Here is a 26,279-nt window from a genome sequence, read left to right on the forward strand (position 1 = left end):
CTATGTCAAACCCAGAGCTGTTGGACACGCTCCACTTAAAGATATCCCAATCCGTCCAAGCTACATGCTCTCAGGACCTAAACCTTGTCACCACAATAAACAAAACATGCTGGAGGGATAGATTCCTGTCCCAGAGACTTCCCATACACTGGAACAGACTACCTATATATGTCAAACAGAGCTCCTCTTTAGCACTCTTTAAGAAAAATCTTGATAATTGGATGGGAAATAGGAAATTCACCCCGGGGATCACTTCTGTGGCTCTGCTCGACAGGGGCACAAGAATATTATTTTCTTGGGTGGCGAAAGCCAGGGTACCTTTTTGGCTAGGCTTATATAGGCCCTAGGGCTAATAGCCTAGTACCTATCTATGAACCTATAAAAAATCAAGTCTTAATCACAAAAAACTATGCAGACCATATAAAACTTTGTCATGCTTTTTGGTATGATGTAAGTGACTAAGAGATGACCTCTGTCTCACATAAATAGCCTCAACAGACCCTTTGCTATCAAACCTATTACAGATTCACACATCCAATGGTAGAGTAAGGATCCCTGTCAAGAGATCTCTTTTGCAACATAAAGAGGACATGTTTATAGAACCATCTTCCACTCTGCATGAAGCAAAGTACTGGTTTACTCTATTCAAATGAAATTTAGATAAATGGATGGGAAACGGTAAATTCACCCATGACATGTTACCTACATCCCCTATGGAAAGGGCACCATGTAAAGGCCTCAATATATCCTTTTTCTGCCACCTCTGGGCTTTATTTTGATTATTTATTTATCATGGGTTACCGGTTAGTCACACTAGGCTAGAAGCCTTTTCAGGGGAGACATGAGGTGGTATATGTACTTCTAGGGAGCGTTTGGCCAGGGCATCAGGAAACTTCCCCTACTCTTTTTAGTAGGTGCCATGAGAATGTTTACATCCTCCAGAGCTACCATTAACCCAGTTTAACATCTCATTCGAAGAGCAACACACTCAGAAAGTATAGCACCCCCTTACACTCTAGTGTCAGCAATTGGTCTATGCAGTGTGGGAACAGAACCCACAGCCTTCTGCACCAAAGGCAAGTGTGCTACCTGCTGTACCATTGACACTGCTGGGTTATTCATGCACAAAATATTAAAGCTAAAAAAATACCCTGTGAATGTAAGGCTGGGCTTGTTAAGATATTCATAGATTAATGGCCTAGTAAGTATCTATGAACCTAAAATATTTATGGACAGGATCCATTAACCACCACCACCCCGATATGTTTGTTACAATTGTATTGATATGTGGCTGTTGATTCAGTAACAGGCATCAGCTAGGAGGTGCAACCATGGGAGTGAGTTTTTGCAAAGTATTGTTTACTGAATAACTAGTTATTTTCATTAGTTTGTTATACAGAGAAACAAGAAAAAAATCTTAATGAGATCAGGTTAGCATAATTGTGATTCTGGGGGGTATGGATAAAGAAGGGGGTCCAAAAACTGAGAATGGAGTAATGAATAGAATGGTTAGTGAAAAAAGAATAGAATTTTAGGACTTATGCAATCTTGAAACATTCATGTATTATGAACTTAAAACAGTGAAGGAGATATTAATATGAACTCAACTCTAATGATTAAGCTGAGGGATTTATTATAATGGTTTTGATGTGCTGGGAAAACATCTGATGTGAGAGTGTGATAAAGTGAATATAGATTATTGTTTGGATTCTAAAAGGTGATTACTTGAAAAATAAAAATAGACTGGTGCACTCACAGTGTTAGCTAAAGGATAGTAATGTGGTATGTACACTATTTTTGGTACAGGTGACTGAGCTGAGGGCATAAATGTGAGACAGTGGACTGCACATGGTGCCCATGTCCCCTTTCTGTAAGGCACAATGCCATCATTTTCCCAAATATTGGGCTTACATAAAAGTCTGGTGTGTACTACCCATACTTAACTTTCCTGTGGAAATAACTACCAGGGAGCTGCAGCTCTTAGTAGAGTGATACATGAATTTTCAATTAAATAATAGTAACTGGGTACAACTGTATACCTCTGTCTCTATCCTTGCATATAGCAGGGAAAAGTGTGGGTAAGAGAATGAAGGCAAGAATGGAATGTGAGAAGTTACGAGCCATGTTACAGTATATCCAAAGAGTGATATATATATATATATATATATATATATATATATATATATATATATATATATATATATAAAAGGATTACAGTATATTCAAAGTGTGATATATAAGAAAAGATTAGAGTATAACCAAAGAGTGATATATAAGAAAGGATCTGAGTATATCCAAAGTGTGATATATATAAGAAAGGATGTGAGTATATCCAAAGTGTGATATATAAGAAAGGATTAGAGTATATCCAAAGAGTGATATATAAGAAAGGATGACAGTATATCCAAAGTGTGATATATAAGAAAGGATTAGAGTATAACCAAAGAGGGATATATAAGAAAGGATTAGAGTATAACCAAAGAGGGATACACAAGAAAGGATTAGAGTATATGCAAAGATTGATATAAAAGAATGGATTTGAGTATATCCAAATTGTGATATATAGGAAAGGATTAAAGTATATCCAAAGAATGATATATAAGAAAGGATTTGATTATATCCAAATTGTGATATATAAGAAAGGATTAGAGTAATACCAAAGAGTGATATATAAGAAAGAAAGAATGTATACCTTTAAATCCTACAGGGATTCTAGATTAGCCATGAATAATTATTTACAGGTTATATTTGAGGAGAGGAGTGAAGGACACGAGGGACCATGAAGAGTATAAAAACAGTGCAATTTTTCTATGGCAATGATGTCAGTTTGTCAGCAATATAATATCAAGAGAGTACAGATCACAGAGTAACCAGTAATACTTCAGTGGTGCCCTGCAGTGACAAATCCTCTAATCATGGCATTAACTTTTATAATTTGTTATCTAGCAGTTGCTCTAGGCATTATGAAGTGGTAATTCCAAAGGAAAGAGTTGTTTCCAATCATGGAAGTTTTACGGGAAGGCATGCTAGATGCTGACACTGATAATTCTCAGTCACTAGGTGATACTAAAGTATTGAACTTAACTGACATATAAACCTGATGGCAATACTGCAGGTTTGTTGTCCAGCAGTATTTCTTTTATACCTACAATGCATCTGACTCCCAAGGATTTTGGTGTAGGGCTTGTTTCAGTTGAGCAATAAACTGAGTTTGTGGGGAAATTATTGTACAGACCATAAAGGTAAGCAATAAACAAGTGAATTGTAATGTATTAGCAAAAATGAAGATGGTCTCTGCTTTATAAGACATGCTGTAGTCTCTCTTGTGAAGATTAATAGATTAATGAGGATAATTTTGATGAGCAAATACATGACGCAGGTCTAATCATTGAGGTTCACTAAATTAGGATTCCTATACCCTATACAAAAAAAAACAGGAGTATCATTTTCCCTTTTTCCTACAAAGTACAATACTATGGTTAACCACTATTAATAGCTTTCAGACTGTATTTGAAGGAGTTTTTTTTTTCTTGGTGCAGCACATTAGGCAGGTTATATCACCTAATCAAATAAAAATGGCAGACTTCAATAAGTTATAAGGTGCAAGAATAATATTGCTGTCTGCAAAGGAGGTAAAAGAGATGATGTGTTATTAAATAAAAATAAATATTAAAGATGGGTGTTCAAAAGTAATGAGTGGGGCATCAAGCTTTCCTTTATATATTACATAAAAAGGTACATTTTTGGCAAGAGAACGTGTTTAAAACTTTTAGCAGATACTTATTTTGAGGGTGAATGGTCAGAAAATAGTAAAGTAAATACTAATGAAAATTTAAATTTTCAGTGGAAGTGAGAAAATATATTTTGTAACCAAATATGCAACGGATTCATGCTGATCCATTAAAGGTGGTTTCCATGACTGCAAATAAACCAAAACCAGTTAGCCAAAACTGTCTTCACTGAACGTTGAAGCACCCCCCACACCTCCCAGAATTATATATACCAACTCCAGGCTCGAACGACAGTGGAGAAAAAGGTAATCTCCACTTTTTAACAAAACAAAACATTCATTCTATGGTAAACAAATGTCAATAAATAAATAAAATAAATTAATTAACAAAACAAAACATTCATTTGTGGTTTAATCTCTATTTTTTGTAGAAGGTGGTTTCGCCAAACTTTCTTTGTGTTCGCTGAAATCTCTTTCAACAGACTGATGTGCTCATATATGTAGCACAGCAAATACTAATGAAAATAATTTAAATTTTCAGTGATGGTGAGCAAATATATTGCATAAAAATAAGCAATATTCTTGGAAAGCTTTATGAGGATAATTACTTAAATTGGAGAATTTAAATAGCTGATACTCGGTCAAAGGCTAGTTTGCTTTCCAGGTCTACCTATTCTTATAAAAAGGCTTTAAATCTTGAAGAACTATCATAAAATAAATGCCTTTCAAGACCTGCTAGCACAATAGGGAAGAATGTAACCAATGTAACAACTGTAATAAATGTCTTACAGGTATGGGAGACTTTTATCATTACTAAAAGGCTGGTACAAGGGACAAGTACAGCTGCAGATTTACAAGTGCTGTAAATGGGGCCAACTGTGACACACAGGTCTTTAAACAGGTTCCATGTGATCTACTGAAGCTGTGCTTTTGTCAAAATAGGATTTTTTGTATGTTTCATTGAAAGTAATACATGTTCTTTTACAGTAAGATTGGTGAATAGAAGGGTTAAGGATATTTCCCCTTTTCCCCTTTTATTATGTGATCTTGTATTTAATATATTTGTAGTTGCATGGACTGATTGGCTATTTTGCCCACTAGTAATGTTTTTTCATTTATTTTAAACACCTCACGTTTGTGCTGGTTTGCATGGCCCGCACTGTTGCACACTATCAAACACTAACGCGCAGTTGCAATTACTGTTGGTGGCTATAGGAGCAAACTTCTGTGCATTAAATTTTCCCTTAGCTGTGGTCTGTTTGTTTAGTGAGACATTTTTGTACAGTTGTGTTTCCCTATCAATCTAAAAACCAGTACAGCCTCTGCGCTACCCTCTCTAGTTCTTCTCATCAATACCAGTGGACTACCCTCTCAGAGAATCCCCAGCTGGTCATTTCTGGTCAATCCCTGTTATCGACCACACATTTTACCTAGCACTATGGAAGGACAATACCCTACTATTTCTCCTGCCTACCTGGTTGAATAAGGCATCCTGAGGCAATGTAGCAATTGTCTCATGTACACTGGCAACTCATGTCTTTTAAGATACTCCAACTCAACATGCGAGAGGTGCATCTACACAAAAACCATAGACTCAAAGCTTCCTCCCTCACCAGTCAGTATACCTGACCCTAAATTAGTTGTCAGCACTCACATCTCACTACCTTCACCTATTATGTAACCAACACATAACCCCACATATGCGGAAGTCTTCGCCAAAACACAGAGAACTCCCAAACACAACCACACCACATATAGTTCACTTGTGGATAAAGAAAGTACACATAAAAATACACAAGACAGCGTCTCCCCAATAAGCCATTAAGGTGTAACACAAAAACAAATGTACTAATTATAGGTGATTCTATTTTGAGACAAAGTGATGTGCCACTCACCAGGTTGGTTAAGGTGAAGGTCACGGTTAGCTGTCTGTCTGGTGCCAGGATCTGGAACGTTACATACACACTCAAGTCTCTCAGCAGCAAGTATTGTTGAAAATACATAATTCACCTTGATAGCTAAAGGACTCCAAAGTACACAAAATGAATGCAGATACAAAGAAACCAGCAGCCCACCATTATGACTCTATCATAGTACAGGTTGGTATGAATGACTTCAGACATACCTTTCTGGACTATATGAAGACAGAAATGACTGAGCTCATTGATTATGTGTTCCGGGCAGGTATGTCCCTAGCCTTAAGTAGCATACTACCCTCACCTAGGATAATGCTGCAATACAAGCAAATGATGATTGACTTCAACAATTGGCTTAATTTCTGGTGTCATTTAAAGGGAATCCAGTTCCTGTCAGCTTGGGATGATATGGGTGATAGACCTCGATGTTTTGCCAGAGATGGTCTTCAGCTGTCACCCCTATAATTTTGGCTTCTGGCAAAGACTCTTGCTTCTCCCCTAGAGCCATTTTTAGAAAATGTCACAAGTACAAAATTTCCAATGTAAATTGCTCCTCAAAAACCAGCACCAGGGTCATGCTGCTAAATGCTAGGAGTCTAAACCTAAAACTGCACCTATTGGAAGCTGCCCTCACCTTGAAGGATGCTGACATCTGTGCTGTCACAGTGACTTGGTTCAAGGCTGTGGAAAGCACCCTGGCCATATCCAGTTACAATGCATTCCACTAGTTCAAACCATAAAATGAGAGTGGGAAATCCACAGAAGGAGGAGGAGTATCAGTTTTTATTAAAGACAAATACCCCTCCAGATTGGTAAGACTAAATGAGTCCCTCGAACTACTCCACGTAGAACTTACTGTAGGTAAAACTCCTCTCCAAATAATCACCAGCTGTAGGACCCCTTCCATGAACCAGGACACCCCCAATGCCTACCTGGTCCTCCTGGAGTCCCTCAATATACCACCAAACACCCTGGTTTTGGAAGACATCAACTACCCATCAATAAATTGGTCTAACTACATCTGTACCAATGCACTCACCCAGAGATTCTTGAACTTTGTAAACTCAAATGTCCTAGGCCAGTTAGTTGACACCCCCATTAGGGGTTCAAACATTCTAGATCTAGTACTTATGAAAATGAGTGATCATTGCACCACCCAAAGTGTACAGTCATCACTAATGAGATCAGACCACAGGTCAGTCACACTAGAAGTAACAATCGTGTCTAACCCTCCCCCAGCTGGAACTAGACTAAAAAAATTCTACAAAGCTAACTATAGTCTTACAAGAAGATATTACTAGTTTTATAGCTCCCATCCCTACTGATGACAAGGATATAAATGCCGAGGTTTATAACAAATACTTCTATAAACATCATCACAGCTGCATTGACTCAGCTATACCCAACAGGATAAAATTAAGTTCCTCATGAAAGAACAAACCTACTTGCTGTACATACTCCATAAACCGTCTATATAACAGGCAAAATAAATTGCTGTCTAAAAGCAGTAGGACACGATCCCCACACTCAAAGGACTCCCTCCTTGACGTAAATAAGCAAATAAGACACCTAGTGAAAACATCCAAAGCAGACTAGAAATCTAAATTGGCCACCCTAGCCAAGGATAACCATAAAACATTCTTTGGCTATGTCTGCAGCCTCAAAGGAAAATCCCAGAACTTATCGGTAATGGCACAACATATACTGAACCTGGTGGTATTGCTAACCTGCTGGCAGATAGGTTCAGGCAGAACCCCCCCACCCCCATGTCCTCCCAATGTACCACAAAATATCCCTCCTACATTTCCTTCCTCTAGAAATCTCTAAGGAACAGCTCCCTAATACCCTTTCCAAGGCTTAAAACATGATCTGATTGCAACCAGATAACATCCCTGGCTGTGTCCTAAATTGCTTTAAGCAGGAGTTAGCTGTACTTCTGATTACCCTCTTTAACCACAGTCTAAGCACTGGGTATGTTCCTTCAGGTTGGAAAACTGACACTGTCATCCCCCTCTACAAAGGGGGTTCCTCTGCTGACCTCAGGAATTACAGACCCATAAGTCTGACCAGTCTCATATGCAAGGCCACGAAGAGAATCATCATGGACCTCATCAACAAGGATATAGGAGACCTCCAAACACTAGAGCCATCCCAGTTTGGTTTCATCAAAGGGAAATCGTGCCTACTAAACTTGGTAGACTTCTTTGAGACAGTCACCAAAGCCCTGGATGAAGGCAAAACTGTGAATACTGGCTGTTTAGACCTAGGGAACGCCTTAACCTCCATTTCCCACTCAGGTACCATTGATAAACATACCCAACTGAATGTAAATCAGTATATAGTCAGGTGGGTTGCAAACTGGTTCACCAATAGAACACACACAGTTATAATAGGGGACCCTTCATCCACCTTCAGATCAGAAACCAGTGGAGTACCGCAGGACTCGTTGCTGGGGACCCTATTGTTTGGAATTTAATTTTCAGAGGTACAGGCCAAAACAAAGGGTACGTGGCTAACAAAGTTTGCAGATGACTGCAAACTGGGCATGATCATTGAATCCCCTAGTGACATTGACACTCTCCAGGAGGGACCTACTCAAACCAATGATTGCTGCCAAAGTCACAGGCTCAAGTTAAACTCTAAAACGTGCAAGGTTGATGTCCATGTAAATTACCACATTAACAATACCTTAAGTACCCAATCAGTGGTAAGAGATCCGGGCACACCGGTTGACAGCAACCTCTTCTTTGATCACCATGTTTCCTCAGTGGTACGCAAAGCCTTCTGCATTGCCCATCTCATCAATAAGGGCATTGCTTCCAGAAAAAAAAGTGGTTATAACCCTCCTGTACTCCTTCTTTATTAGACCAGATATAGAGTATAATGCACCCTTTGGTATGTACCTCACCAGGTACCTCCAACAACTGGAGAGACCTTAGAGGTACCTCACAAAGAAAATTGAAGGTGTCCAACACCTGTCCTATGCTGATAGACTAAAATGTCTGTCACTGTACTCTGTGTCATACAGACTACTCAGGGATGATCTCTGCCTAGCCTATATGGCAAATGAGGATCCTGCATTGATAGAAAGGCTACACATTAGCAAGACAAATGGTACTCACTGCACCTGCTGTACTAACCTCAACATGAGAAGCAAAATTAACAGGACATGCTGGAGAGACAGGTTCATCTGCCATAGGCTCCCCTACTCTGGAATAAGTTCCCAATACTAGTAAAACAGAGCATTTCACTGACCCTTTTCAAGTGTAATCTGGATAACTGAATGGGAATCACAAATTCACCCCTGGGGTTTCACCTGCATCCCTTCTGGACAGGGGCAGCAGGTGTTGAGTAAGGTCTGCTAATAGCACCATTAAAAGAGGAAAAAAAACTTGGCTAGACTTGTAAGGGCCTCAGGGCCATTAGCCTGATAACCTGCTATGATCCTATGAGATTAAATAGAAAATGTTAAGTGAAGAACATTAAGGAGATAAGGTCCCTGCATCCTGACTGCAATCCCTTTTAACACATATTCTGAAGCTCAATAAAGATAAGTTTGGTGGGTTCTTGTGGATGACTTTCATTTTATATGCAACTGGTAAGTTCCCTATTAGAAGACCGAAGATGCATTTTTTCGAATGCGTCATGGTCGAATTCAAAAGCCTGAAACGGCAAAATATTGAAGCGGCTTTTGAGCGAATTCTTTCCCTGGGAAAGAATTTGCTTGGCCGCTTCATTACTTTGCCATTTTCGGTACTGCAGTGCGGTCTTGGAGTTGGTATATTTAAGTAGGGGGCAAAGCCCCCCACTTAATGTAATCTGTAAAGTGTTTTATTTATTTATTTTTTTTGTTGGAACAGTGACATTGTTCTGACAGTTCGAAATTGTAAGCTTTTGCTTACATAGGGTCAATTAATCACCGTTCGCTTTTTTAAGCATTCGGTGATCTAATATAGACCTAAATGGTAATATGACTAATAGGTTAAACTGGTACATCCTTTGTATGTATGTAAAGACCATTTGTCAGGTAAGGCAGGAATATGGGCAAGTGATGCAATGAAAAGAGTTATTTTACTGAGTAAAAATATTGTCAAAAGGATGATGCAGCATTAATGGTTAGTTTGATGCTTTCCATCTTTTGACTGGGTGGAGAGAGTTGTTGAAATAATTGGTTACTTCTAAAAAGAGAGTGTGTTTGAATTATGTTTGATATCTAGTACACACAATGCAGACAATGGAGAGACTGAAAGATCCTTTAGAGTATATAGGGAAACTATACAGCTTTAGTATTTAATTACTGATATTTGATGTACTGTGAACTGTAGTATGTGGTAGTAGATAGGTAGGGGTTCTAATCTCACATCAACCAGCTGTGTGTGTGTGTGTGTGTGTGTGTGTGTGTGTGTGTGTGTGTGTGTGTGTGTGTGTGCGTGTGTGCGTGTGTGTGTGTAAATATATCCACTTGCAGCACTATGGACATGCCCATATGGGCTATTTGTGTGCAATGGTTATGCATTTATCCACATAACTTAATGGGGAGAGTTACAGCTCCATGTGCAGTGGTCCAGGGTTTGAATATATGGCAAAGTGTGCAAGGTGTTTACCTTACAAACAGAAAGTGCAAGGTTCGATTCTCACTTGGGGAAATTGACTAGGCTTAAAATGCTCACAAAGACAGTTAGTTTAGTATGAACCTTATTAAGTTAACGTAATGCAACATTAGTAAGTTAAACTGGACAAATTCTAGATGAAGTAGTTCTCTTTGTTTACTCCAACTTTGAGGCATTCCTAGGTTTGTGATGTTCTTTCTGAAATTGTTGCAGGAATTCCTCATTGATTCAGAAGACACCTGGATACGACTGGAGGGACTCTCAGAAAACACTGAGTACACAGTGAGGTTGCAGTCTGGTCATGGAGTCGAGTTCAGTGAGGCCATCTATGCTACCTTTGTCACAGGTAGAAATCCCTCAGCTACAGCAGTTTACCTGCCCTGACCGCTTCTCCCATCCATCATTCATTTCATCTCCTGCATGGTAATATTTCCAAATACCTGTACATCACCTTTTTGCATGAGTCATATTTATAAGCTATGCTAATTTTATAACCAGCATTGTCAAACATATGTAGCTACATGCTCCAATTCTCTATTGCTACTTATTTTAATAAAGCTGATTCTTAGAGGTCTGCTATGTTGCAGTAGTAGAATATTTCCATTAATTTTAGGTTGGAAAATACACTGATGAATTTGTTTTTTTTTAATCAGATATTGTGATGTGTTTCATTACTAACACAAACATTTAAGTGGAAAGCAATATTATATGCCACAGGCATTCCCTTCAGGTTCAGATTTGTAAGAGGTAGAATCCCAGATCTGCAGAACTGACGTGGCCTTTGACATTCTCAGACAGTCTATGTTTATTTATTTATTTATTTATTTGTTGACATTTGTTAACTGGGTTTGTCCAACTGGGCTTGTGGCCCATTTTCAGTGGAGACCTGAGGAGAAAAACTCCAGTAATACATTTTAAAACAAGTACAATTTTAAACAATATTGATATAATAGCAGTTATAGAAAAATGATTCATATATGTTGGGATACATGCATAAAGTTAAAGTTGCATTAAAAAGAAGCCAAGTAACAGTTTTACATTTATATAGTTAAATAGGTCAACAATGAACATTTTTTGTTTTCCCGCCTCTCCTCGACTAGTTTAGACCAGTTTACAGGCATTGCTGTATTCTGGGCTGTGGTGTAGTTCCTGTGTTGTCCATTACCTTACTTGGATAGAAGGAAGTTTCTTTGCTCACCAGTGAGAGTGGGGAGCCTTGAGCAGCCTACCTGTCCCTGTAGGAAGTGACCTCAGTGCAAGAGCTGTAGTAATTGGTTGTTTTGGACCATTTCTAGCTCTTTTGTAGTTCCCTGTTTAAAATCCACCTCTGGGCATTTTTTTCTGGCTATACTGCTCAGACAAGCTCCTCGTGGTCCTGCAGAGTGGTCCTAGCTACAGAGAACTCAGAAAAGTGACTACTTTCTAGATATAAGTATCTTTGCTGTTTTTTTACTTGGAATAGCTTCTGTAGCTTACCCTGAGCAAGCTTAAACTGTTTTTTTAGCTGTTTGCTGCATTATTTTAAAATCTGCACTTAAAGTTACTTTTTAGTCGAATTTGATCGAAAGTTTGTTTGTTTGTTTGTTTAATTTAACTGTTGAGGCTGCCTACTAAAGTGTGCTAGCCTGTGTAACTGATTTATCACTGTTTCTGCATTTTCTGTGTGTTTCTATCAAAACAAAAAAATAATCCTTGTTTTCCCGCCTCTCCTCGACTAGTTTAGACCAGTTTACAGGCATTGCTGTATTCTGGGCTGTGGTGTAGTTCCTGTGTTGTCCATTACCTTACTTGGATAGAAGGAAGTTTCTTTGCTCACCAGTGGGAGTGGGGAGCCTTGAGCAGCCTACCTGTCCTTGTAGGAAGTGACCTCAGCACAAGACCTGTAGTAATTGGTTGTTTTGGACCATTTCTAGCTCTTTTGTAGTTCCCTGTTTAAAATCCGCCCCTGGGCATTTTTTTCTGGCTATACTGCTCAGACAAGCTCCTCGTGGTCCTGCAGAGTGGTCCTAGCTACAGAGAACCCAGAAAAGTGACTACTTTCTGGATTTAAGTATCTTTGCTGTTTTTTTACTTGGAATAGCTTTTGTAACTTACCCTGAGCAAGCTTAAACTGTTTTTTTAGCTGTTTGCTGCATTATTTTAAAATCTGCACTTAAAGTTACTTTTTAGTCGAATTTGATCACAAGTTTGTTTGTTTGTTTGTTTAATTTAACTGTTGAGGCTGCCCACTAAAGTGTGCTAGCCTGTGTAACTGATTTATCACTGTTTCTGCATTTTCTGTGTGTTTCTATCAAAAAAACAAAAAAATAATCCTTGTTTTCCCGCCTCTCCTTGACTAGTTTAGACCAGTTTACAGGCATTGCTGTATTCTGGGCTGTGGTGCAGTTCCTGTGTTGTCCATTACCTTACTTGGATAGAAGGAAGTTTCTTTGCTCACCAGTGGGAGTGGGGAGCCTTGAGCAGCCTACCTGTCCCTGTAGGAAGTGACCTCAGCACAAGAGCTGTAGTAATTGGTTGTTTTGGACCATTTCTAGCTCTTTTTGTAGTTCCCTGTTTAAAATCCGCCTCTGGGCATTTTTTTCTGGCTATACTGCTCAGACAAGCTCCTCGTGGTCCTGCAGAGTGGTCCTAGCTACAGAGAAATCAGAAAAGCGACTACTTTCTGGATTTAAGTATCTTTGCTGTTTTTTACTTGGAATAGCTTCTGTAGCTTACCCTGAGCAAGCTTAAACTGTTTTTTAGCTGTTTGCTGCATTATTTTAAAATCTGCACTTAAAGTTACTTTTTAGTCGAATTTGATCGAAAGTGTGTTTGTTTGTTTGTTTGTTTGTTTAATTTAACTGTTGAGGCTGCCCACTAAAGTGTGCTAGCCTGTGTAACTGATTTATCACTGTTTCTGCATTTTCTGTGTGTTTCTATCAAAAAAACAAAAAAATAATCCTTGTTTTCCTGCCTCTCCTCGGCTAGTTTAGACCAGTTTACAGGCATTGCTGTATTCTGGGCTGCGGTGTAGTTCCTGTGTTGTCCATTACCTTACTTGGATAGAAGGTAGTTTCTTTGCTCACCAGTGGGAGTGGGGAGCCTTGAGCAGCCTACCTGTCCCTGTTGGAAGTGACCTCAGCACAAGAGCTGTAGTAATTGGCTGTTTTGGACCATTTCTAGCTCTTTTGTAGTTCTCTGTTTAAAATCCGCGTTTGCATGACTTTGTGTGGTTGTGCGCATAGCGCAGCGCCGGTTAAACTTCTTCTGGCTCCGCCAAGTCTGCTCTTCAAAGTTTCCCTTAAGGAAGCTCTACTCTTAGTATAATCAGACTACTCGCTATATTTTAAGCCTAGCACTTGTTCTCAAAACTTCTCTACTAAGTAAGCACTCTCGTACTAAGTAAGCACTACATCCACCTACCACCCCTGTGAATATCCACTTCCCTTAAAGGCACAGCACTCCTTTATACTGTTCTAGCATGTCGAGTGGTAGAGTACTGGCGTCCTCTCCAGTTCAGCTGGTTAATCTAGGTATCTTGAGACAATGCTACAATTGTCTCATGTACACAGACAACCCTCTCCTCCTCCCAACAAACACAAATACATGTGAGAGATGCAACTATATAGCCAAACTGGAGGCTGAACTCTCTCAACTCAGGGCTGGCATGACCAGACAGGAGGAGATGGTAACCACACACACAGCAAACCCAGTCCCACATAGACCTACCACAACTGCAAACCAAACACATAAAACACAAAGACATACTCGGAGGCTCTAATAAAAAACTTACCAAAACAACAGAGGCTCCCAAAGCAGACATCCAAAAATCCACCACCTCAAAACAAAACACATGCAATACATACTTCAATAAATCAGTGTGTCAACCAATCACAGCCCTTAAGGCCAAACACCATGCCTGATACACTAGTAATAGGTGACTCTATAGTCAGACACACTGATGTCCCACTTACCAGGCTGAACAAGGAGAGGGTGACTGTGAGCTGCCTATTGGGAGCTAGGATCCGCCACATAACACACGCACTCAGGTCACTCCAAAGCAAGTACAAATATGACTCCGTCATTGTCCATGCTGGTGTGAATGACCTGAGATGTACCTCCCTGGACTACATGAAAAGAGACATAGAGGAGCTCTCTGATTATGTAGCCCAGGCTGGTATGACCCTGACCCTGAGCAGCATCTTGCCCTCACCAAGAATGATGCCACAATACAAAGACAAGATGATCAGCTTTAATAATTGGCTCAAGTGCTGGTGTCATTCTAAGGGGATCCAATGTCTGTCTGCCTGGGATGACATGTTGGACAAGCCACGCTGCTTCGCAAGGGACGGCTTGCACCTGTCACCACTGGGCTTCCAGATATTGGCCAAGGCTCTTGCCACCCCCATAGTGCCTTTTTAGCCAAGGTTCAAAAAACAAACCCACCTCCTTAGAAAACAAAAATGAAAAAAAATTAAGGGTAATGCTGCTCAACGCCAGAAGTCTAAATCTCAAGATGCAGGCACTCGATACACTCCTCAGTATGGAGAACATCGACGTCTGTGCAGTAACTGAAACCTGGTTCAAGGCTCCTGAGAGCACCCCAGCGCTACCAGGCTATACCTTGTATCATGCTTTTTGGCCCCAAAACCCGGGCCAAACCACAAAGGGAGGGATTGTGTCCATATTCATCAAGGACACCCACACCTCCAGGTTAGTAGCAACACATGAAGCATCAGAGACCATACAGGTGCAACTAACCATAGGCAAAACTGCTATACAACTGGTAGCATGTTACAGACCACCCTCCCAATCTCAGGAACCCCACTCAGCCTTCCTGAAGACATTGGAGGATATGAATGTATCACAAAATACCATCATACTGGGAGACTTCAACTACCCAAACATAGATTGGGTACATTATTCTAGCCCTAACACCCTAGCCCAAAGGTTCCTGGAATTTATAAATTCAAATGCACTGGAACAACTAGTCACCTCTCCCACTAGGGGAGATAATATACTAGACCTGATCATCACAAACATGGGGACAAAATGCTCCACACCGGAGGTATACCCCTCACTAGTGAGATCTGACCACAAACTAATCACCCTGGATATACATATCCCACCTCCACCCCCAGCACAAAAGACCACAGTGAAAAACTTCTCAAAAGCAGACTTCACTCTTCTTAAGACTGAGATGGTATCCTTTAAGCCCACTGGGCCAGTGGATACCACATCCCACAATGCCGAATCCTTCACAAATGCTTTCTATGGACATCTCCAAGAATGCATGGATCATGCAATCCCAAATAAATCCAAGTCCCTCTCCACCAAAGGCAAGCGTTCTGTCTGGTGGACCTCAGCCATTAACAAATTGTATAACAAAAGAAGGAAGCTACTGCACGACAGAGCAAAATCCCATAAAGGGAAGACATCTCTGATCAACATTAGCAGAAAACTACGTTCTCTCATAAAAACATCCAAGGCCAACTTTGAGAGGAAAAATCGCTAAGGACACTAAAGATAACCACAAAGCCTTCTTCAGCTATGTTAGAAACCTGGGCGGAAACCCTCAGATATGCTCAGAGTTAGTTCACAACAACAAAAAATACACTGAACCCACAGATATTGCCAACATTCTGGCTGACAGGTTCAGTGCAAATTTCTCCCCTCCCTCACCCCCAAAAAAAGAAATACTTATCCCAGCTGAATGTAATCTCCCTGTCATCTCAGATGTCCAAGTGAGAACCGCCCTCAACAAAGCTAAAAACACAGCATCAATGGGACCTGACGGCATCCCGGGTTGCGTGCTTCGTGAACTCCAAGAGGAGCTAAACCCGCACATAAAAATGCTATTTAACCTTAGCCTTACTACAGGATATGTACCTGAACACTGGCGTACAGCAACAGTGGTCCCACTCCACAAGGGGGGTACCTCTACAGACCCTGGGAACTACCGCCACATAAGCTTAACCAGCCTGGTCTGCAAAGCTATGGAAAGAATCATTATGGAACTCATAAAGAGAGACATAGGGGACCTACAGACACTTGACCCCACCCAGTTCGGCTTTGTAAAGGGCAGATCCTGCCTTTTGAACCTGGTTGACTTTTTCGAAACAGTCACTAGAGCCATTGATGAGGGCAAAGCAGTCCATACAGCCTACCTGGACTTGGCTAAGGCCTTCGACACAATTCCCCACTCAGGCATCATAGATAAGCTCACCAGCTTAAACGTAAACCCTTATGTCACTAGATGGGTTGCAAACTGCCTAAAGGACAGAACCCATAAAGTTAAAATCGCTGGAGCAATGTCAGACTCAAAGCCAGTCACAAGTGGTGTCCCACAGGGATCTGTCCTGGGACCCCTCTTGTTTGGCATTTATTTCTCAGATGTTAAAGCAAACATGGGAGGGTTGTGGCTGACAAAGTTTGCAGATGACTGCAAACTAGGCACCATAGTCGATACACCAGCGGACATATACATCCTACAAAAAGGCCTCACAGAAACAGACAACTGGTGCCGGAGTCACGGCCTTAAACTAAATGCCAAAAAATGTATAGTCATCCCCTTTGGGAAAAACAAAGTACCCACAAATTATCACATAGACAGCAACCCACTGAGTACGGAAAAAGTAATCCGAGACCTAGGGACCCAAGTCGACAGCGACCTCTCATTTGACACCCACGTTGCCAAAGTGGTTAGAAAAACATTCGACCTTGCACACCTCATCATGAAGGGATTCACATCCAGATCCAAGGATGTCATTGTACCCCTATACTCCTCCCTCATCAGACCCATGATTGAGTACAATGCCCCATTTGGTATGTACCTCACCCGGCATTTGCAACAGCTGGAGAGACCACAAAAGTACCTCACCAAGAGGATCAAGGGTCTCCAACATATGTCTTATTCTGCCAGACTAAAGAAACTCCAGCTCTATTCAGTAGCATACCGCCTGCTCAGAGGTGATCTCTGCCTGACGTACAAGGCCATGGCCAATCAGGATCTGATGGACATGCTCCACCTCAAAAAATCCAAATCCATCAGGACCACGAGAGCTAAAGACTTAAACCTCAGCACAAGTATGAAAAGGACATGCTGGCGGTTTAGATTCATAACCCAGAGGCTTCCCATGCTTTGGAACAAGATCCCAGTTCATGTTAGGCAGAGCCCCTCACTGACTGTCTTCAAGAGAAATCTTGATGAGTGGATGGGAGATCGTTAGTTTACCCCAGGGGTCACATCTGTGTCACTGCTAGACAGGGGCACAGTAAACTAATTCTATTATATAAGGGGGCCTTCATTGTGTCACTACTAGACAGAGGCACAGTATTCTAAATCTATTCTGTGCATTTTTGTGCATTTTTGTACCATTTCATGGGGTGGCGAAAGCCACATCACTATGGCTAGGCTTACAAATGCCCCAGGGCAGATAGCCTAGTACTAAACTATGAAACTATGAAAATTGTACAAGTGCATAGTAGACACATTGGAGAGAGAGGTGTAATGAGGTACTAAGTATGGTCCTTTTGAGGGTACATAAAGGGAAGGAAGACTAAGTAGGGTCATGGCAAGGGCAGGTTCTGGAATTGAGAAAATAAGCTTTTAGTTCACAACATATTATAAAATATGTTAACAAAACAGCTCTACAAATGCATCTGATGGATTACCACATGACCAAGGGTGCCCGCAGGCAGGTGCAAGGGAGTGCAGTTGCACCCCCTTGAAACTGGCTGGCCAGGAGATGAATCTTCTTCTAATTTAAAAAAAAAAAGTTTTTTTTTCTCTTTTTTTTTTTAATGGGTGTTCCTCCTTAAGAATGCCCTTTGTGCAAGGGTAATGGAACCATAGAGCTAGGGGGAGGTAGCGCTCCCCACTTCTACAAGACTGTCTTGTCATGTCCATCCTTAAACAATTGGGAAAAAAAAACTATATGGTGGTGGTGGCATCTTTAAGGAGGACCAATGTGTGCTTGCGTCGAGCTAAAACTGAAAGCGCAAAATTTTAAAACTTCCATTGCCTGACCCATGCAAACTGAAAGCACAAAATGCCTCTTGCTCTTAAGCTTTTCTGACTTTCTTGCAGGTAAGGAGATGCTGATAATGCTGCTGGGGTATTTTGTTTCCGCTCTGCTTATGCTGGGAATGGGATCGCATTTCTCCTGATATATACTGCTGAGGGATTTTGTTTTGCTTCCACTCTGAAATGCAACAGGTAATTTGACTTTTAACTGCTTTTTCAAGCAGCTTACCCAAATGTGGCAGAAATGACTTGGCCTTCTTACACTTGCAGTAGGTGTAATGACTGATTCCTCCCACTGTTTTGGGAAGGTGTACTAATAAAGTAAATATTAGAGAGTTGCCATGTTTAAGCAATAATTACATGAACACATTGCTTTATGAACCAAGGGTAAAGCTGATTTGTAGTTGATAAGAGACTCAATAAATTTGTTTCATGGTGACAGTCCTTTCTGAAATAAAATGGTGGAATTAATGACCTTAAGGGGGTGGATAAGTGCAATGTGGTTTTAAGGAGGGACCACAAACATTTTAGCAAACTCTTCAAGAGTGAATGAATCTGTGTGTTACTGGCTCTTCAGTCGAAAGTGAGATTATTTATTTCTAAAGAATTTTCGTAATTTTGTAAAACAGACATTTGGCAGTTGTGTAAGTACATTATTTTATGCCATCTGATGGCCTTTTTAGTTTGATCATGTAAGTACAGTGTGTGTTATAGTCCTCAAAAGAGTGAGTTTGTTTCCAAATAATTATTCACTAAATAATGATGGCAGACATTTGAGTTTCAGTCTTAATAGTCTTCAAAAAAAGCATTCTAATGCAGAGCCTGCTACTCTAGCAATTTTCTAAGTATATAAAGACAATATCTGACTCTGATTTTGGCCTTTTGCTTTTGCCTACCAATATCTTTTAGCTTTTCCATGAATTTTGAGATAAGAGGTTGAGGCATAGGGTATTACAGTGTATTGCACACTTTATTGTGACAGCACTGAGTGACACATCGGTTAGTATTGTCTTCTAACAGAGCTTGGTCCTCTGGTTGAGTTTTTGGCTGTTGTTGCTTTTGTGTGGAGTCTGAATGCACTCCCTGTCTGTGAGAGAGTTTTATCTATCTGCTTTTGTTTCTTCTCATAATTTTTCTTCTGTATTATATATGCCTCTAGCCATTTGTATTTTTACTTTCATACCAATTTAAAACCAGCGAGGTACGTAGAAGGCAACTATCCATTTTTAGAGGGGCAAGAAGACAAGCAGTATTCAAAAACAGGATTTTTATGTCATAGTATTTGTTTTCTTAGTTTATTTGTGAGCTACTATTTTGTTAGTTTTGAACATTAAGCTTTAGAAACTGCTTATTGTTTACAACTATTGAATTACTAAGTGTTACATCAAAATGTCTACATATAACATTATACACTTCTTTACTTATGGCTGAATGTGTATTTAACATTCACGAGTCTCCATATCTTTGTCTCTTAATGTATGCTTTATTATTTCCATTTCTGTCAAAATAAGATAAAATACCATGGGATCAGTAGAATTTTAATTTATTTTAATAATTTTGGATGCTGGTGTGTTTACAGGAAATACTGCCATATTTTGTACTTCTAAATGCATATCTTTATGCTTCAGTCAATAATCCGCAATGTCTCTTATATATCCATACCGCTGATGCTGGGACCATGTTTAAATGTCTCTTATATATCCATACCACTGATGCTGGGACCGTGTTTAAATGTCTCTTATATATCCATACCGCTGATGCTGGGACCATGTTTAAATGTCTCTTATATATCCATACCGCTGATGCTGGGACCGTGTTTAAATGTCTCTTATATATCCATACCGCTGATGCTGGGACCATGTTTAAATGTCTCTTATATATCCATACCGCTGATGCTGGAACCGTGTTTAAATGTCTCTTATATATCCGTACCGCTGATGCTGGGACCGTGTTTAAATGTCTCTTATATATCCATACCGCTGATGCTGGGACATGTTTAAATGTCTCTTATATATCCATACCGCTGATGCTGGAACCGTGTTTAAATGTCTCTTATATATCCATACCGCTGATGCTGGGACCATGTTTAAATGTCTCTTATATATCCATACCGCTGATGCTGGAACCGTGTTTAAATGTCTCTTATATATCCGTACCGCTGATGCTGGGACCATGTTTAAATGTCTCTTATATATCCATACCGCTGATGCTGGGACATGTTTAAATGTCTCTTATATATCCATACCGCTGATGCTGGAACCGTGTTTAAATGTCTCTTATATATCCATACTGCTGATGCTGGGACCACGTTTAAATGTCTCTTATATATCCGTACCGCTGATGCTGGGACCGTGTTTAAATGTCTCTTATATATCCATACCGCTGATGCTGTGACCATGTTTAAATGTCTGTTATATATCCATACCGCTGATGCTGGGACTGTGTTTAAACATCTCTTATATATCCATACAGTGTATGCTGGGTGTTAAGAGAAAAAGTTTTAAAAACATACTGTTATTTGTCTTTTTCCTATTCTTGCAAAGTGGACATGTTATTTGTTGGGATATGCCTATCAAAGATGGGCTTCATCTGTGAACAAGATGCAGCATTGCTTATAAACCTGAATGATATTTGTTTTCTGCATTTCAGGATAAAGAGATTTGGTTATAGCTCAGTGAAGCCTGGGATAAGGACGCACGGCTGAGTTAAGAGTTAATTTACTGAAGCAGGCTGTGTGTCCTGAAAAATTTGAGCTACCATTGTTGAACTGAACATTCTGTACTTCTTGAACATTCTGTACTAACTGTTGGTTTGAGGTGATTTGTGATAAACATGTTTGTCACAGGTGTTTTTCATAGCCAACTGTCAATGGTCAGAAATGTAACAAAAAGTTGTTTTGCTTGCAGTATAAAAGTTGATGTCAGTAAACAAGTTGACTAGAGGAGATCATCTTGGCCAACATGTTGTGTAATCTGGTTAGCTGCTAATAAAGAAGTTTTTCATCACCTGAGGCAGATGCGACTCGTTTGAATTTTTCTTCTGACACTGGGACCGTGTTTAAATGTCTCTTACATATCCATACTGCATATGCTGGGACTGCGTTTCTGCTGATATATGCTCTTGAGGGAATTTTGTTTTGTTTCCACTGATATAGTCTTATGCTGGGATCGTATTTCTGCTGGGGGGGTGTTGCTGATATATATATATATATATATATATGCTACTGGGGGTCTCTTTTGCTGATATAATACCGCTGGGGGAAGTGTGTGTGTGTGTGTGTGTGTGTGTGTGTGTGTGTGTGTGTGTGTGTGTGTGTGTGTGTGTGTGTGTGTGTGAGAGAGAGAGAGAGAGAGAAAAACAGAGTGAAATGCCCTAGTTAGAGTTAGCAGGTGGAATATATTTTAAGTGCATTTTCTAGGAATTGTGAGCTTCAAGGGAAGCAAAGTTTACTGCTGCTCATGCTAACTCTACTTAAAATGTGCAACTGTTTTGTTCAGCAAATGGTATCACTATTGTCATATATTATTTTAAAGCAGTGTTTGTAGCATACTTGCATTTTGATGCAGAGGGCTATAGGTTCTACTCCGACAGCATATACATTTGTATTTTAAGGGGGTAGGGTGCTGCAGACCTGAGTAAGTCCTCCTTTGGATGAGGCGCCTAGTAACTATGAACCTGTTTTTTAGCTTGCCACCCATTCCCTACTGCAGTGTAGTAGCTTACCATTTTTTAATGTAACATAGGCAATTTATTCTTCAAGGGCAGCAGGCACTGAATTTGTACATGAAACACTGAAATATAAAGTTGTTTTCTAACAACCTCTTCAATAGTTTCAGATCTCTTTAATGTGGAATTATTCATATGACTTTTGCTTCTTCAGAGATTGTGCATATTGCTTGTTATTGGTGGATTGTAATAGCAGAAGTGTGAGTGGCCTTTTATTGTTGAAATGTTCTGAATTGGGCAGTTTGTCATTATTGGTTCATATGTTTTGTTTCATTGCTTACTGGCAAAATGTTCAAAACTATAAATTTAAAACACAGTCTATCAAGTGGTTCTGTATTATACAAGGGGTATAATTCAGTCATTATATATTATAATTGATTTACCTTCCTGATTGTATTGAAGAACTCTTGCATGATCCTAAAGATGTGTGCAAAGGGCCTATGATTTGAAAACAGCCCAAAGGTAAACTTAACCCACCACTGGCCAGATGCATTTTCTCTGAATGTGAGTTTCAATGCTGTTTCAATGAATGTGAGTTTCAAAGGTAGAGAAGTTTTATTGTCAAGTCTGTTTTCTTTGTGAGACTATGGCTTTGTTTAGCAAATGTCTATCGGTGTTTGTGCTATAAAATTCGAAATAAAATTTATAAATTAAATCCAAATATCTGTCATCATTGTAGAAGTAAAGCATAAAACAGTATGCACACCTAGTGAGAGTTCTGAACAGTGTTTATGATAACTGGGGAGAACTAGCCAATTAATGGGACACTGGAATGGCTGCATGTGTGGGGAAGGGGGAGTGCATGGGGGGCTCTGGGTTTGCACCCCCCTGCAAAAAATCCTGCAGGCTCCCTTGCACATGACTCAGTACACTCAGTGGTGGGAAGGGTAATAAATGATTCTACAATATGTTATTAGTTTAAACGGCAGTAATGCATTTACACTACCACCTCCTCTGTCCAAATTATGATGCTTTATTTTATAGCATGAGATACACTGCTGCAGAATGAAACATTTCTTGTATTTCTAAAATATCACTACTGTAGCAGCATCCAATAGTCACTGTTTATAAATAATATGTATCAGTATATATATATATATATATATATATATATATATATATATATATATATATATATATATATATCATTATGCATTTTTGGATTAGCAATTCTTATAACAGAGATTTGTTAAAAGAAAAATAATGTGTTTGTGTCCATGTTTTTATGTCAGTACTATATAAGAAATCACCATTTACAAATCTGATACAATAATTATAATAATAAAAATACTATTGTAACATGAATGCCTGATATATTACTGCAAGCAATTATATACAAGACAGAATAGTGCAAGTTGTAACACTCACATTAAAAACATTACATACCCCAGCACATCAAATATAACTTGTGCTGAATGCTTTCTGCAGTATCTTATCTGGATGCAGTTTTTCATGTATGTAACACAGCAGATTATATGTTAAGTTATTGTATGTACTTTATTTCTGCAATAATGTATATTGTGCTGTAACGTAAAATGCACTGAAAAGGAAGAACATGAGAATAAGGCACAGACAGCAGATCAAGGAAACAGAGTTCAAACAAATTTTGAGAAGTTACGTTTTCACAGGGAAGGTGGTAAAGAGGAGGAGTCAACTGCTATGGTGCTAGAAGGTAAGGCAGCAAAGGACTTAAAAAAAGGTTTGGAATAACAGAAAGATACAAATGAAAGGGGAAAAGCATCTGCCTTGGACTAACTATACCATTCACCCAAGCTTGATAGATTCAGATTCATTTTCGGCCAGCTTCTTGATTGCTGGAGCCAGTAATGTATGTATGTTCCTGTATGCTACAGGTGGCTGAGGACAGCTGGGGAAGTTGTGAAGGCTTTAACATTTCATGTACATTATCTAAACAATTGTATGATGCAGAGCTTCCTAGACATTAATAAGGCAGTACATGGGGCAGTATACACGTTGTACATATTTCATGGGACCGCATATTCACAAGCAGTTTGAAGCAAATCGTATTTCAGCCTCTATTCAAGCATTTTCATTACCTTTTGTTTTCTAGTTCAGGGCTGTGTGAAGTCAGAAACTATTCCAATAAGGAATAGGTATAAATGAAGAAACTATCTTTGACATTTTGGATTCTATCCCTCACACACACACACACACACACACACACACACACACACACACACACACACACAGATACACACACTAACTCACAAACACACACTTATGCATGCACTCCAGCACATGTTGCACATTCACCTAGTGGCAATTTTGAGTGTCACATTTTTACCTGCTCACATATGTCTAGAGACATACGAAACCAAAAACAATGGTAAAAATATATGCTGGCCTGGGAAGCACATTCAAATTCCCGTAAAAGGCACCATAGCTGTAAAATGAACTAGTGAATCGAGAAATGTGAGGCAGCACTGCAAACTGCTGACTGGGCCACCCTGTATCATGTTCTGTTCAGATGTAATTCTTCATATAATGATCCCTGATATAAATGTGACGCAGTATCACACTGAAGCACTTTTTCATGTGTTACTTTATCTGTACTCCTGTGACAGAGTAGGTGCTATATACAGCAGTAGTGTTGTAATAGTGTGTGGCGTTGTATGGTACACCACCTAATCTCACTCATAATATAAAGTTACATGATACTGCAATCTATGCAGATCAGAATAAATATATTATCTCATTGTCATGATAAACACTTTGCCAGTAGGTAAAGTAACACAAAGTAACTTCTCCCTTTGGTGGGGTAACTGGCACTGCATAAATGATTACTTGTGATCAACACATGTATTCAGTAACCTGAAGTGATAAGCAAGTAAAACAGATACACTATCCCTAAGAATTTCAACCATCCTGTGAGAATCTGTCCTGGTGAGTAAAGCTGGGTGGTGGTGAATTGTTTTACATCAGCTGTTGCAAAGTACCATTTCCCCCCAGCATCTAATACCTAACAGCATCACAATTCACTTATAGTGGTTCAAACATGACAGTTGTAGCATACAGCTGCAGAGGCAAAACCTTTAGGGACAATATTGAAAGCATGCAGTATCCATTGTGATAAACAGAAACTCAGTGATGCCACATAAAGATTACTTACGAAGTACCGAAGCTTTGTTATCATAATGCTGTCTTCTGGGGGGGGCTGTTCAGCATTGTTACATTAAACTTAGCATACAGGCTGACTGAAACTGTATCCACACTTCCATTAGCATTATAATGCATACCATTGCTATCTTTATGAGAAGTACGGAGAAGTGACCTGGATTGTTGTGCTCATGTATGGCCAGCAATGAAGAACCCATTCTAAAATTTGGGGATCTAGTATGTCAGCTGCTAATATCATCTCTAAGTAGCAGATATCTTCAGAAGTATCCTGTAGATAAACCACATTATTTCTGCTGCTTATGTGTCTTTAGGACTATCTCTACATACCTATCTAAATGGATGACCTGCAGTATTGAATCCTTTGCTTTTCCCATGTTGCCCATATAAATTAGATTTTGTTAGTATGAAAGGATGGGTGTCCTCACAATGGAACATCAGCACCCAGTGGACACGGGGTCTTCAGAGTTAAGCCTAATACTTTCTAAGACTAGCCAGTTGCTGCAGCAGCTTGCCATTTCTTCAAGTGATTAGCTGGAGATCCACTTCGATGATGAACTTTGTGAAGTGATTTAAAATGGCTGCCTAGAATATGTCCCTAGCAGATCTCCTCACTTTGTATAACCAAGAGTCTTTGGGTCTTGAAGTCCAGTGTATATTTGGACAGATCTGGTGACCCTCCCCTACTCTGCCTCCTATTGCTTCCAGGTAAGTGGCACACAGTATTTCACTTCAGCTTTCTGGTCTTTCCATAGATTTTTTTAACCAGACCTGTATCTTTTTTAACTATTTAAATGGGATTTTTAGTATGTATATGCCTGTAAAATTACATTAGTTTAATGAAAAAAGCATTTGCTTGTCAGCATTAATCTCACCTGTTAAGAGTGTTGTCACTGTGCAAGCAAGGAGTGTAAAGAATTGTTCATTTCTAAGGGGTATTAGATTGATTTCTGACACAGTTTCTATTTCTGATAAGCAGAAAAACAGATACGCTATCCCTAATATGTTGCTTTAACCTTTGCTACTAAAATAGATGTCAGTATAACTCTTAAATTTTATTTGCCTGCTGTATAACTGGGAAGATGAGTCCTCTCTGTCTTGGCTTCCAGCTAAAATTGAATCTGAAATTAGTTAATGGCTCCTTCAAGAATAGTATA

General features: G+C 39.5%; 1 protein-coding gene across 3 annotated transcripts in view; it reads left to right on the plus strand.

Moving 5' to 3' along the window:
- The window catches only part of TNR (tenascin R), a 5,843,683-nt gene that overhangs the window by 5,669,049 nt on the left and 148,355 nt on the right, over positions 1-26,279 (plus strand). For all 3 annotated transcript variants that reach the window (XM_044085960.1, XM_044085961.1, XM_044085962.1), the window contains one exon: positions 10,470-10,602. In XM_044085960.1, coding sequence (XP_043941895.1) covers positions 10,470-10,602 — 133 coding nt within the window. The remainder of the gene's footprint in view (positions 1-10,469; positions 10,603-26,279) is intronic.

Source organism: Protopterus annectens, chromosome 10.part0 (genome assembly GCF_019279795.1).
Source record: "Protopterus annectens isolate FY-2018-M chromosome 10.part0, PAN1.0, whole genome shotgun sequence".
NCBI lineage: Eukaryota > Metazoa > Chordata > Ceratodontiformes > Protopteridae > Protopterus > Protopterus annectens.